The following is a 13,530-nucleotide window of genomic DNA, read 5'->3' as shown; positions in this document are numbered from 1 at the left end:
CTAAGAGCCCCTCCTGTAGGTACAAATGAGCAAAGAGAAATCTGTTAGCTAAGCCCCTCCTGTAGGTAAATGAGCAAGAAAGGAAATCTGTAGCTTAAGCCCCTCCAAACATCTTATTCCCTCCTGGTAAAGTAACGAGCAGAAGAGAATCTGTAAGCTAAGCCCTCCTATAAGGTAAATGTGCAAAAGAAAAGAATCTGGTAGCTAAGCCCATTCCAAACATCTACCTTCCGCCTGTAAGTAAATGAGGCAAAGGAAGACCAATATAGCTAAGCCCCTCCTCTATCTACCTACTCCTCCTATAGGTAAATGAGCAAAGGAGACAATCTTGTAGCTAAGCCCCTCCTGTAGGCAAATGAGCAAACGAGAATCTGTAAGCTAAGCCCCTCCTGGTTAAGGTAAAATGAGGCAACAAAGAGAATCTGTTAGCTAAAGCCCCCTGCTGTAGGTAAATTGAGGCAAAGAGAATCTGTAGCTAAGCCCGCCCCCTCCTGGGTAGGTACAAATGAGCAAAGAGAATCTGTAGCTAAGCCCCGCCAACCAATCCTATTCCTCCTGTAAGTAAATTGAAGCCAAAGAGAATCCTGAAACTAACCCCTCCGTAGGTTAAAACTGATGCAAAAGAGAATTCTGTAGCTAAGCCCCCCTACATCTATTCCCTCCTGGTAAGGTAAAATGAGCAAATGAGAATCTATAGCTAGCCCCCTCCTCTAAGCTAACCCCTCCCCTATAAGTCAATGAGCAAAGAGAACTGTACTTAAGCAACCTCCTGTAGGTAAATGAGCAAAGAGAATCTGTAGCTAAGCCCCTCCTGTAGGTAAATGAGCAAAGAGAATCTGTAGCTAAGCCCCTCCTGTAGGTAATGGCCAAAAAAAGAAATCTGTAGCAAAGCCCCTTCTGACATCCTATTCCCCTGTAAGTAATGAGCAAAGAGGAAATCTGTAGCTAAAGCCCCTCCTAACATCTACCTCCTGTAAGTAAATGAGCAATGAAGAATCCTTTAAGCTAAGCCTCCTGTGGTAAATGAGCCAGAGAATCCATAGCTCAGCTCCTACTCCATCTACTCCTCCTACGTAGTAAAGAGCAAAGAGAATCTATAGCCTCCCTAACCCCTCTAATCTACTCCTCCTGTAAGTAAATGAGCAAAGAGAATCCATAGCTAAGCCTCTCCTGCATCTACTCCTCCTGTAGGTAAATGAGCAAAGAGAATCCATAGCTAAGCTCCTACTCCATCTACTCCTCCTGTAGGTAAATGAGCAAAGAGAATCCATAGCTAAGCTCCTACTCCATCTACTCCTCCTGTAGGTAAATGAGCAAAGAGAATCCATAGCTAAGCTCCTACTCCATCTACTCCTCCTGTAGGTAAATGAGCAAAGAGAATCCATAGCTAAGCTCCTACTCCATCTACTCCTCCTGTAGGTAAATGAGCAAAGAGAATCTATAGCTAAGCTCCTACTCCATCTACTCCTCCTGTAGGTAAATGAGCAAAGAGAATCCATAGCTAAGCCCCTCCTGCATCTACTCCTCCTGTAGGTAAATGAGCAAAGAGAATCTATAGCTAAGCTCCTACTCCATCTACTCCTCCTGTAGGTAAATGAGCAAAGAATATCCATAGCTAAGCTCCTACTCCATCTACTCCTCCTCCTCCTCCTCCTCCTCCTCCTGTAGGTAAATGAGCAAAGAGAATCTATAGCTAAGCCCCTCCTCCTCCTCCTCCTCCTCCTCCTCCTCCTCCTCCTCCTGTAGGTAAATGAGCAAAGAGAATCTATAGCTATGCCCCCCCCTCCTCCTCCTCTCCTCCTCCTCCTCCTCCTCCTCCTCCTCCTCCTCCTCCTCCTCCTCCTCTGTAGTAAAATGAGCAAAGAGAATCTATAGCTAATTCCCCTCCTCCTCCTCCTCCTCCTCCTCCTCCTCCCCTCCTCTCCTCCTCCTCCTGTAGTAAAAAAAAAATGAGCAAAGAGAATCTATAGCTAAGCCCCTCCTCCTCCTCCTCCTCCTCCTCCTCCTGTAGGTAAATGAGCAAAGAGAATCTATAGCTAAGCCCCTCCTCCTCCTCCTCCTCCTCCTCCTCCTCCTCCTCCTGTAGGTAAGAGCAAGAGAATCTATAGCTAAGCCCCTCCTCCTCCTCCTCCACCCTCCTCCTCCCTCCTCCTCCTGTAGGTAAATGAGCAAAGAGAATATATAGTTAAGCCGCTCCATCTACTCCTCCTCCTCCTCCTCCTCCTCCTCCTGTAGGTAAATGAAAGAGAATCTATAGTTAAGCCCCTCCTCCATCTACTCCTCCCCCCTGTTCCTTCTTACCTGAGGCAGGTGGTAGCATAATTGGCTCCAGGAGCCCGAAGGTGCAGTCCAGGGGCACCTTCTCGGCGCACATGGCATGTACTGTGTACCCACACCACTCGCACCTCATTCCTGCCAGACATTCTCCCGTCCAGCAGGTCTTCTTGTCAACCTGCAAGAGTGGAAGGAGTGAGACAAGAGGCAGGTCAGTAAAACAGGTCAATTAATAAGCTATCATTACTTTTAATCAGTCCAGCTAAGTCTTCTTGTCAACCTGAATGCGTGAACCAAGACGCAGGTCAGCAGAACAGGTCAATAATTAAACTATTGTATTTATTATTTCTACTATCATTATTATCATTGTTATTACATCTGGGCTGCCAGTGAGCATTAAAGGTAATTTATATATCAACAACCAGTTTTAATTTTTTTGCTGATTCAACGAAAACGGGACACATTTCTTTCGGTCACTTCTAAGTCAAAAAATCTTCTAAGTTATTAAGAAAAACACATACTTCAACCTGCTTACAGATTTCAAGACAATAGGACCCATTATCTTCACCATTTTCAATTTGTATCATTCCCCATTAATAGAAATTAAAAATCATTTATACTTAAACCTGCGTACATATTTAAAGAAAACGGGATCCAATAATCCCAACAATATCAGGCCAGAGAGAGATTCACGCCCCAGCGGAACGAAAACAATAATAAACAGTCAGTACTTTTCCTCATACATCACCATCGATGCTACTTAACACGACGTCACGGAGAGCGCGCCCCTCTCCCGTCCGTCGATTTCAAGATGACCCAGTACCGAATACACACTAAATATATGAATGGCAATGAGAGAGAGAGAGAGAGAGAGGGATTCCCCCATCGCTAAATTCGTCGACGTATTAAAAGATAAAGGGGGAGCTTGTTTGCATGGTGTCCCTGGCTGTGACAGAGGCGAATTTGCTGGCGTTAATGCAGAATCAGTCGTCCATAAACCCCCTGGCAATCTATCTTCTCTCTCTCTCTCTCTCTCTCTCTCTCTCTCTCTCTCTCGTTGCTGGGGTATAATAACTAAATACAATAATTGATGATGGGATGAGAGAATTCGTGGTAAGTCACAGAACGGACCACAGAAAAAAAATGTGGTAGGTCTGTCAGCAGAAGACTGGGAGTTATAAGGACTAGGATGTCTCAAAGACCTGTTAGTCCATCCTAAGAGGAGGCATCGTGTGCTTACTTATCTCTAAGAGCAGGGTTTACTGTTCATTCACAGTGTCCTAATGATTTTGTCTAGCTTTCTTTTAAACTCTTCCACACTGTTGTTTACAACATCTGGTGGCAGTTTATTCCCTGTGTCACATATCTTGTATGTAAAGAAGAGACATGGAGAGTCTGTTTAGCCAACTCTCCTTCACGGAAGTGAGGTGTGGTCGCTGAATAAAAGGCGTAGGAGGAGCTTGAGCTGTGGAAAAGAAATGTCTTGTGCATTATGTGTGTTGCAGGAACTGTAGGTAAGATATGTGGGAATATATATTATGGTAGAATGGTTAATCTGGATGAGAGGGTGGACCGGATTGCTTCGAGATGGTAGGAAAAGAGGATGAGCTAGAAAAAGCCTTGATTGATGGCGCGACCACGGCAAGGAAAGAGAGTCTCTCTCTCTCTCTCTCTCTCTCTCTCTCTCTCTCTCTCAGAGAGAGGGTTCATCCATGGTATGGCAACGCGAGACATAACCACCACCTGTTTAAGAGTCTAAACCTACCTCTTCCGAAGACACTTTCACCCACAAACGAGACACTCTACTCACCACACATTTGGAGTTGGGTGGGAGGTTTCCCTCCCGCCAGTGGTGCAGTTGCACGACTTTCTGGTGGCTCTTCTCCGGCACGAAGGTCGCGCAGTCTTTGCAATTGGCCACCGTGAAGTCGCCGCACTCCACGTGCACGTAATATTCGCAGACTGGAAGAGAGATGGGACGCATTAGGCTGCGGCAAATAACTTGAGAATCGACGTTTCGCTTTGCGAAATTTAAGGCTGCCAAACCGAGTACTGAGGAAGATGGAAACGCCAAGAAACTGGACGAGAAGTACGAGGAGCTAAAGAAGTCACACAGTTAGAGAGGTTGGATTTTCTATGAGAATAATTTTTTTTTTAAGTTTTCATTGAAAAGAGGACCTATTGGAAAAGTTAATTTATCTTGCTGGTATTGAAATCTTCTACAGGAAAATAGATGATGATTACAGATAGTACATTAAAGATAATATCAGATATAAAGATAATATATTAATATTAAGATAATATATTACATGAGAAATGGCATCGGGGCATATTCAGGAAACTGAAAGAGGAATTGTCAGACCTAACAGAACGCAAAATGCAAGCTGAACATTGACTATAATAATAATAATAATAATAATAATAATAATAATAATAATAATAATAATAATAATAATAATAATAATAATAATAATAATAATAAGGGTTTAGAAATTCAGTGTTGTTTATGTAAATGTACAATTTAGAAATAAAGTAAAATAAAATCAAGAAAAAATTTATATTTACATTTCTACACCACTGTAGATTTCTCCACCATAATAATAATAATAATAATAATAATAATAATAATAATAATAATAATAATAATAATAATAATAATAAAGGTTTAGAAATTCAAAGTGGTATGCATGTATATGTACATTTTAGAAATGAAATATAATAAAAATAAAATATTTATTTACATTTCTACACCACTGTAGATTTCTTCACCATAATAATAATAATAATAATGATATAATTAATTAATAATAATAATAATAATAATAATAATAATAATAATAATAATAATAATAATAATAATAATAACAATAATAATAATAATTGCTAACAGTTGTTCAAAACGAAAAGTACCTCAGGAAATGTACATTTTTTTTTTCATTTTCGCTGAAAGACAAAATCAGAGCGAGTGAAATTTGAGGCAGTTCCAAGCGCCCACATTGGCGTTCGCCAGTGCCAACTCTCGCTCGAAATAGTAATGCAACAGTTAATAATATTGGCAAGCCTGGGGACGCGGCGGAATCGTGGAATTCCAGGCGGCTGGAACGGGGTGGAGGAGGACAGCTTTGGAACGAGGTGACTGATTTCTCCCGCGCTGGGAACCATCTTGACTGACTTCTGGCCGAGCTTTCCGCGCCAGACGGTCTTTCTAGTATTTATTTATTTATTATTTTTTTTTTCCAATAACTAATGCCCTTAAGTATGGGTCAAGGAAGGGGAAACTAAGATTAAAGACAAGAGATAGATAGATGGGAAAAGGAGTTTTATCATTATAATTATTATTATTATTATTGGTTGCAGGTCCACAATAATATAGCATGTGAGTATATGGTCTTTAATGGATATGAAAAGCTTTCGAACCTTGTACTAGGTTCACCTTCAGTCAAGATGAACCTAGTACAAATTTCGAAAGCTTTTAATATCCATTAAAGACCATATACTCACATCCTATATTATTGTGGACCTGCAACCATTGTCTTCATTTTCGACACGGAAAACTGTTCCCATTATTATTATTATTATTATTATTATTAATTATTTATTATTATTATTATTTATTATTATTATTATTATTATTAATTATTATTATTATTATTATTATTATTATTATGATTATTATTATTATTAAAAAAGAAAAAAACAGGAAATAAAGAAAAAAGAAATCAGTTATAAGAAAGAAAAAACCAATTAAAACGATAGAAAAATAGATAAATATAGATAAATGACTGAGATAAATTCTGAAGACGTAGGAAATGAGAGGCAGACTGGTTCCTATTAGAAGAAAGATCTGTAGATCCAGCCTGAACGTCTTTCTTAAAATCTAAAGTTGATCATTGTCGTCTTGGTTTATATTTCTGAAGGGGGCCCCCTGTGGACCGTCATTCGGTCCATTTGTGGGCCATCTTCTTGTTCCGTTCCATTCCACGACTATTGCCTGGGATTATATTATAGATGGAACAATGGCAGATATCATATAGCACCAGTATTGCTGGGTAACCCTGAATTACCATCTAAATTCATTGCTCTTCTCGCTAATAATAAAAACACCAAGTCAATCTTACCTTCGCATCGTATGGCGTATGTATCGTCTAGTTTCTTGCGACAGACATTGCAATGCCTCCGACGGTGGTGCGCAGGCTCCGACCAGCAGTGCGCAACCGGGGTCTGTGGAAGGAAGACGAAGAATATATAAAAGACTAAACAATTGTGTCTCACACCGTGATCAGTATGGTCACGGCCAATGCAAGCTATGAATAGGCCTATAATCAAGCTACTCTGCTGACAAGCAATCCAAACAATAATTCGTTGATTTATGTAAATTCGTATTGCAACTAATACGGTCAATTAAGGCTGAACCTTATGGTAAATTAACACAGTTTACACAAAAAGTTGTAAGAGATGAAAACGCAAAACCTTGGGAAATTCTAAGAAACTCTACGCACTTTACAACCCATATTTCACAACAACACAACTAATGTTGTGTTTTTCCTGATTTCTTAGTGCAGGCGTTCTGAAGTGCCCAATATGGTTCCATACCTCCTTTGCTCAAATCCACTTAATTTCTATTTGTTGACAGTATACTATAATTTAGTTTGTTACATGCTTTAGGTATGAATAGCTAAGAATAGAACATGCAAGAATATCAATATCATTTACAGTTTTATGTAGTTATTTATTTACAAAATGTACCCATGTATACATTAGCACATTAAAATCAAATATATACAAATATCCAGAGAACAAACCCCAAACCCACCCTTACACCCCCAGCGTGTGGTTCTCAAAACAGTCCTACTACATTTGTCACCAGAGATTAAGCCCCATACCCACCCTTACACCCCCAGCATGTGGTTCTCAAAATAGTCCTACTACATTTGTCACGTTCATTCTATGCAGGATATTCCCATTCCACATTCCAACCAAGCAAGAATTCCCAGGTGCCAATTTTTCCACAAGATTTCGGTCTGGAAGACATTCTCAGTGACCTCATACTTCAAGTCCTTAGACCCATGTCAACACTCCTGTATGGGGAAGAGGGGATGAGAGAGAGAGAGAGAGAGAGAGAGAGAGAGAGAGAGAGAGAGAGAGAGAGAGAGAGAATCATACTCAGCAACTTAAGTTGCGACGTGAACATGACACCTGTTGATGTCGGCCGTCGTATTTATCAATGACCTCGACAGGGGTCCCAGTGAGGTTCCCCGTCACAACTTTTGGGCGAATGGAACAAGGCCTCCTGTCTCTTCTGGGACAAACGGGACCTCAGAGGAGTTGATTTGGCTTGTCCGGTGCACGGCGCCCTTAGGGAGGGCGTGAGTGGACGTGTGGGCTGTGCTGTTTCTCATGCAGAAACTTGGTTCTATTTTATATCATCGTTAGGTGATGTTTTTCGCATGGCCGGGTATTGTTTCTCGTATTATCAGGTATCGTTTCTCATGCAAATGACATTCAGCTGATTATCTTTAGATACTCTTCTTCCAAGTTACCATAAGGACTCTGTGATCAAAATCCACACGAGGGCTGACGGGCAGTGGGTCACAGTAAGACCTGATAACCACTTCACTGAGGGAGTGAGGGTGCAAGCCTCACCCTCTTCCCTACTCGAACTGAGACCCATTGTTCATTTCCCAATAAGGTCCAAGACTTGTAGTGGGGAGTCTATTACAAAATTCAGCAGAGCAAGCATTTAAGAGATCACTGTATGAATAAATAAATAAAATAAAATAAATAAAATCTCCGTTAGACACCAACCTGTTGAAAATGAAGGACCTGTCATTCTATGCATGTATGCCACAGCATACACCTGTGGAAGTGATCAAGTTTTAATATACTACGTGTGTGTAAAAAAACAAAAAACAAACAAACAAGTCGCAAACTCACCTTGACTAGAGTAGGGGCAACCGTCGAACATGGCGACACCACAGTTTTCAAACACTTGTCATGTACAACGAAGTTGCACACTGGAACGAGAAAGAAAATAGAACGCACAATTAGAAATATTATTGGAACTTCTGTCAAAGTACAGACGAAATGATGGATTCATTGACTGCATTTTTCTTTGCAGAATAGATATTTATTTCACAGAGATACAGCTTTGAATTAAGAGCATTCAGAAACGTCATTCGATTGTTCAGTTATGATTTATGGACGTCAATTAGCTTATAAACTCTATACATGGAAGTTAAGGTCATCAGAAATAGACAGAATAATTTTTTTTTTTACATTTTTGCAGAATCAATAATTATTTCACAGAGATACAGCTTTGAATTAAGAGCATTCGGAAATGTCATTCGATTATTCAGTTATGATTTATGGACGTCAATAGCTTATAAACTCTATATATGGAAGTTAAGGTCATCAGAAATAGACAGAATAATTTTTTTTTTTACATTTTTTACTGCCTCCTGCTGTCTATCGAGTTCGCTTTTTTAGTATTTTTCTTTCTTTCTTCCTTCGTAAAAGGTTATTTTTTACCTTCTGTTGTTCTCTGTACGTTCCTCGCTATTTATTCTTTTTTTTTTTCCTATCCCCTCCCTGTTTATTCCTCTCGTCTTCTCTTTGCCTAATCTGCCTTTCGTCAACTTTCTCCTTTTTTTTCCTATCCACTCTCTCGTTTTCCTATCTTTCAAGTTCTCCTCCCACCCGCACAACTTTTTTTTTTTGTCTGATGTGATTTACCCTTTTATCCTTTCTTTTCCCTTTTTGATATATACTGCCGTGATGCCCCCATCTTTTACAATGTTCCTCGTCGTTTACAACCAGTGCCCAAAGGCCATAGGGCTAAGGTAAGTCCACTCGCCCTAGTCTCAAGTCCTCCATCAATTTGTGACTTCCCCGTCTAGGAACCGTTCCGCCATTAAGACAACCCCCACCCCCCAACCCCGTACCCCTCCCCCCCAAGCACACCTTCCTCCCTCTCTCTCTCTCTCTCTCTCTCCTCTCTCTCTCTCTCTCTCTCTCTCTCTCTTCCTCAATGTACATTATAAAGGTAATGATATTTTGGCTTGTTTAGCAATGAATGATCGTGTATGTAGTATATTCCAATACCAAATGTGTATTTGATCTCTCTCTCTCTCTCTCTCTCTCTCTCTCTCTCTCTCATATATATATATATATATATATATACATATATATATATATATATATATATATATATATATATAGTTTGAGCTTATGAATCCGTCTGTGGCTTACTCCAAAAAGGGTAGTTAAGAAACACATGAATGAAAAGACATCAGGCTGACCAGTGTTTGCAAGGTATGTCTGATGGGGGGAAAGGTTCCCCAAGGGATTGAGGCACCCTTAAATGTGAGACATTTGGGAGAGAAAGGAATGCGATTGAAGCAACAACGTGCATGGAACTAAAACAAAATAAAAATAAACAAAAGGGTATGGTGTATCTCATAAGCTGTTGCGAGCTATTTCTGATGGAGGCGATGTATGTGCTAGAATATGTAGCCGAGGGAGTGACTAGGTTTGGTGTGGTAGTTGATCTGAGACAAGGGTGAGTCCTATCACCGTGGCTTTTTTATATCTTTATGGATGGAGTGAAAACGGGAAGTAAGAGAGAGAACACCAGCCAAGGGTTTTCTAACTGGATGAACAAATAATGCAGGTGTCGTTTGGGGATAAGGAGGAGAAACCGGTGATAGAAGTTGAAAGTGGCTGTAACTGGAGAAAGATGAGGATGAAAACGAACGAGAAGGTAACAGATACCAGGAAGATAGAGCAATAGCTATTAACGCGGACGGAGGAAGTATAGAAGCAGGCGATAATTGAGAGTTAATACAAAGGACGTAAACGAAGGCGACAGTGTGTGTGTGTGTGTGTGTGTGTCAAAGACAAGAACAGACTTGGAGTATCTGTGGACCGTTGAGCCAGCTCTTTATGGAAGTGCAGCGGTAAAGTAAAGCAAACCCAAGGGAAAAGACCATAGATATGAAGGTGAACTAGAAAGGCGAGAAATGTAGAGATATATGTGGAGAGGTGGCCACAAGGTTAGCCTATATTTTATGAATATAGTGTCCATTCTACTAATATTAATGATGACAATCGTGATACCATAATTAACCACAGGTTAACCACAAGCCAAACTGGACGGAGAGAACTGGTAAAGCAGAACACATTTACTTAAAATCTGTGACTGAATAATTAACAGTCGATTTCTGGCTAGATATTCACAGCTGTGACAAACCTCACAAACCAGCGAAAATCTACAAATCTGGATACACAGGTATGAGTGTACACGACACTTGGCTTTTTGGGAACACAGAGCCACTCGGGGATGTCCACCTGCTTCGTCAGAAGAGCCAGTGAAGATGGCAGATGATGTCTACTATGTGTCAGTATGCATAGCATACAAACATGGGTAAGTTGGTCTTCGAGGGGAATATAAACACTACGCATACATACATATATATACGTACATACATAGGTATATGTGTGTGTGTGTGTGTGTGTATGAACGCGTGTGGATCCCGTATATCATGAATTCCCTACAAGTAGACATAATTATGCATATGCACGTTGTTTAGCTATGAGGGCATTATAATACTAGACCGACACCAGCTGTATATTTGCACTGCTAATTATAATATATCCATTTAATACAAACACGTACATACATACACATTGCACATATAAAATCCATGTGCATATTTGCATACGGATATCTCCTGTCTTGATATAAATCGATTGGCACAGAGAGAGAGAGAGAGAGAGAGAGAGAGAGAGAGAGAGAGAGAGGGCAGCAGATGTGAACTCCCCCACTCGCAGCTCGCAATGGACTCGCCTGGCCAAAGTGTTCGATCGATGAACGAAACAAACATAGGTCGCTGGATCCTTAGCTATTCTTTCTCGTCTCTTGTAACTCCTCCTGTTCGCTTTATCTGCGTTTGTGCATCTTCGTCATGTGTGCAACAAACACCCAGGCAAACACAGGGGTGGAGGGGTGGGAGGGTGGTGGGTGGGGAGACCGACTGGGGGGGCGGGGGGAAGGGGGAAGGTGGTGGGTATATTCATCGTAAAAGACTGTTTGTAAAAAGATGAAGCCGCCTGCTTCTGCTTCCTTCTTGTTTTTGCTTTTAGTGTCCTCTTAGTACTATCTCTCTCTCTCTCTCTCTCTCTCTCTCTCTCTCTCTCATCATTCATCTCAAGCACGCCATTATCCAGTATTGTATCTACATCATTTCCCTTCGTTTCCGTCAGCTGCTGCTGCTGCTGTCTAACAGCAATGCTGTGTGACCTGCACAGCATCACCGTCTCTCTCTCCACCGCACCACCACAAGAAGCTCCCTGACACCGTGCATAGGCCTAGAAGAAGCAGTCACCCAACCGGCCATTCTGTCTATCAGTCCCTCCAACAACGTACCGAGAGCGTTGTTCGTCTGTCCTTCGGGAAAAAAAAGGGCGCACATTTCTGTCTCTGCTCGAACGAAAGCCTCTTCCCCCTCCCCCCTCCCCTTTCCCTCCCCTCCCCCCTATCACAACATCATCCATCAAGCGGCGTGAGCAAGCAGGAGGCAGCGCAGCTTTACCAAGTATGCTCCGAAAGCCCACAGATGTCGGAGCGGATAATGGGAGGACAGGTGTATGGCAATAGCTGTTTACCTTCGCCATGAAAAACCTCATTCATCGTGTGGAAGGGGTTTGGGGGGGGGCAAAGGTTTTTTGGGAGAGGTGTGGGGTGTGTGTGGGGTTGGGGGTTGAAAAAAGAAGACAGACAGCCAGCCCCGAAAAGGAATGATATCGGTGATCCCAGGACGACGACGATGAGACTAAGAGAAAGCTGTCTTGTAGTATACGATTCGCTGGGAGAGAGAGAGAGAGAGAGAGAGAGAGAGAGAGAGAGAGAGACAAACAGCGTCTTATATTATACACGAGAGATGCATCACGCCCGCATCTGATCATTGGCCAATGCGAAGGGACGTGTGCAAAACCGCGGACGCTGACTTTAAGTCGCCAGAACTGCGTTGAATTACGGCGCCGGTTTGCAGTTTCGAAAGGGTGTAGTATATATATTTCAGTTCGACATAGGCCTAGGGCGGAGCCTCCGAATTCTAGTAGTATACTACTATCCATGATGGTCTCCGTGGGCGGAACTCACGATACGAAATATCCTCTGACATGGAGGAATATGGGTAGATATGCAGAGCACACGTTGAAGAGAGAGAGAGAGAGAGAGAGAGAGAGAGAGAGAGAGAGAGAGAGAGAGAGAGAGAGATTTCTGAAGTACATGAATGTTTACATGCGAATCTTAAGGTAAAATGAATGTATGTATATATATATATATATATATATATATATATATATATATATATATATATATATATATATATACATACATATACATGTACTATATATACGTATATATAACGAATGTACTATACATATGTTAGCAACGTATGCTAATGTGTAAACTGCAATCAAGATAAATAGATAAATATGCAAAATGCCACTGCATACTTCGAGAGAGAGAGAGAGAGAGAGAGAGAGGAGAGAGAGAGAGAGAGAGAGAGAGAGAGAGAGAGAGAGCTAGCCAGCGGTGTAAAGTTGCAATTGAGTTGGTCATGGCTTTGTTTCCCCCTATTAGAAGCGTGGAACAAACACCTAAATATGTCACATATCCGGAGAGAGAGAGAGAGAGAGGAGGGAGTGTTGTCGGAGAATGGGCGGCGGTGGATTGGGATGTTTCATGGATTTTGCGCGGATGTGGCAACACTGAAGGTGCATTGCTACGCTGCTAGGGTGTGACTGAATAGCGGTGATGTGGCAATATTGCAAGTTTTGTTTTTATTCTTCTTCTTCTTCTTCTTCTTCTTCTTCTTCTTCTTCTTATTATTATTATTATTATTATTATTATTATTATTATTATTATTATTATTATTATTATTTTATTCAATCTTGTCATGTTGATAAATAGTATATTGATGAATTCTCTTCATCTTTAGGGACTCGGAGATATATGCGAGTATATATATCTATATATACGTATAGAGAGAGAGAGAGAGAGAGAGAGAGAGAGAGAGAGAGAGAGAGACTTATCTATTTCTAGATGCGGTAATTAACATTCGTTTAAAGTGGGATAACATCTTTACTCCCGATAGCATTCGGTACAAGGCGAGTTTTACTGGCTTAAAGGAACGCGCAAGAGGCGGTTTTAAGTCTATTAGCCCCACCAACGAAAAGCAGCAGAGTTCTCCT

The 13,530-nt window shown here is 41.1% G+C and overlaps 1 protein-coding gene across 6 annotated transcripts in view; it reads right to left on the bottom strand.

The window, feature by feature from the left end:
- The window catches only part of LOC135214359 (diacylglycerol kinase theta-like), a 113,477-nt gene that overhangs the window by 32,390 nt on the left and 67,557 nt on the right, over window positions 1–13,530 (bottom strand). For all 6 annotated transcript variants that reach the window (XM_064248586.1, XM_064248585.1, XM_064248583.1 and 3 more), the window contains exons 2-5: window positions 8,209–8,288; window positions 6,393–6,495; window positions 4,085–4,236; window positions 2,302–2,452 (exon numbers count right to left, since the gene is read on the bottom strand). In XM_064248586.1, the coding sequence (XP_064104656.1) occupies window positions 2,302–2,452; window positions 4,085–4,236; window positions 6,393–6,495; window positions 8,209–8,288 (486 nt within the window). The remainder of the gene's footprint in view (window positions 1–2,301; window positions 2,453–4,084; window positions 4,237–6,392; window positions 6,496–8,208; window positions 8,289–13,530) is intronic.

Source organism: Macrobrachium nipponense, chromosome 45 (genome assembly GCF_015104395.2).
Source record: "Macrobrachium nipponense isolate FS-2020 chromosome 45, ASM1510439v2, whole genome shotgun sequence".
NCBI lineage: Eukaryota > Metazoa > Arthropoda > Malacostraca > Decapoda > Palaemonidae > Macrobrachium > Macrobrachium nipponense.
Note: the sequence above shows the minus strand (reverse complement) of the source record. Positions and strands in the feature narration are given on the sequence as shown.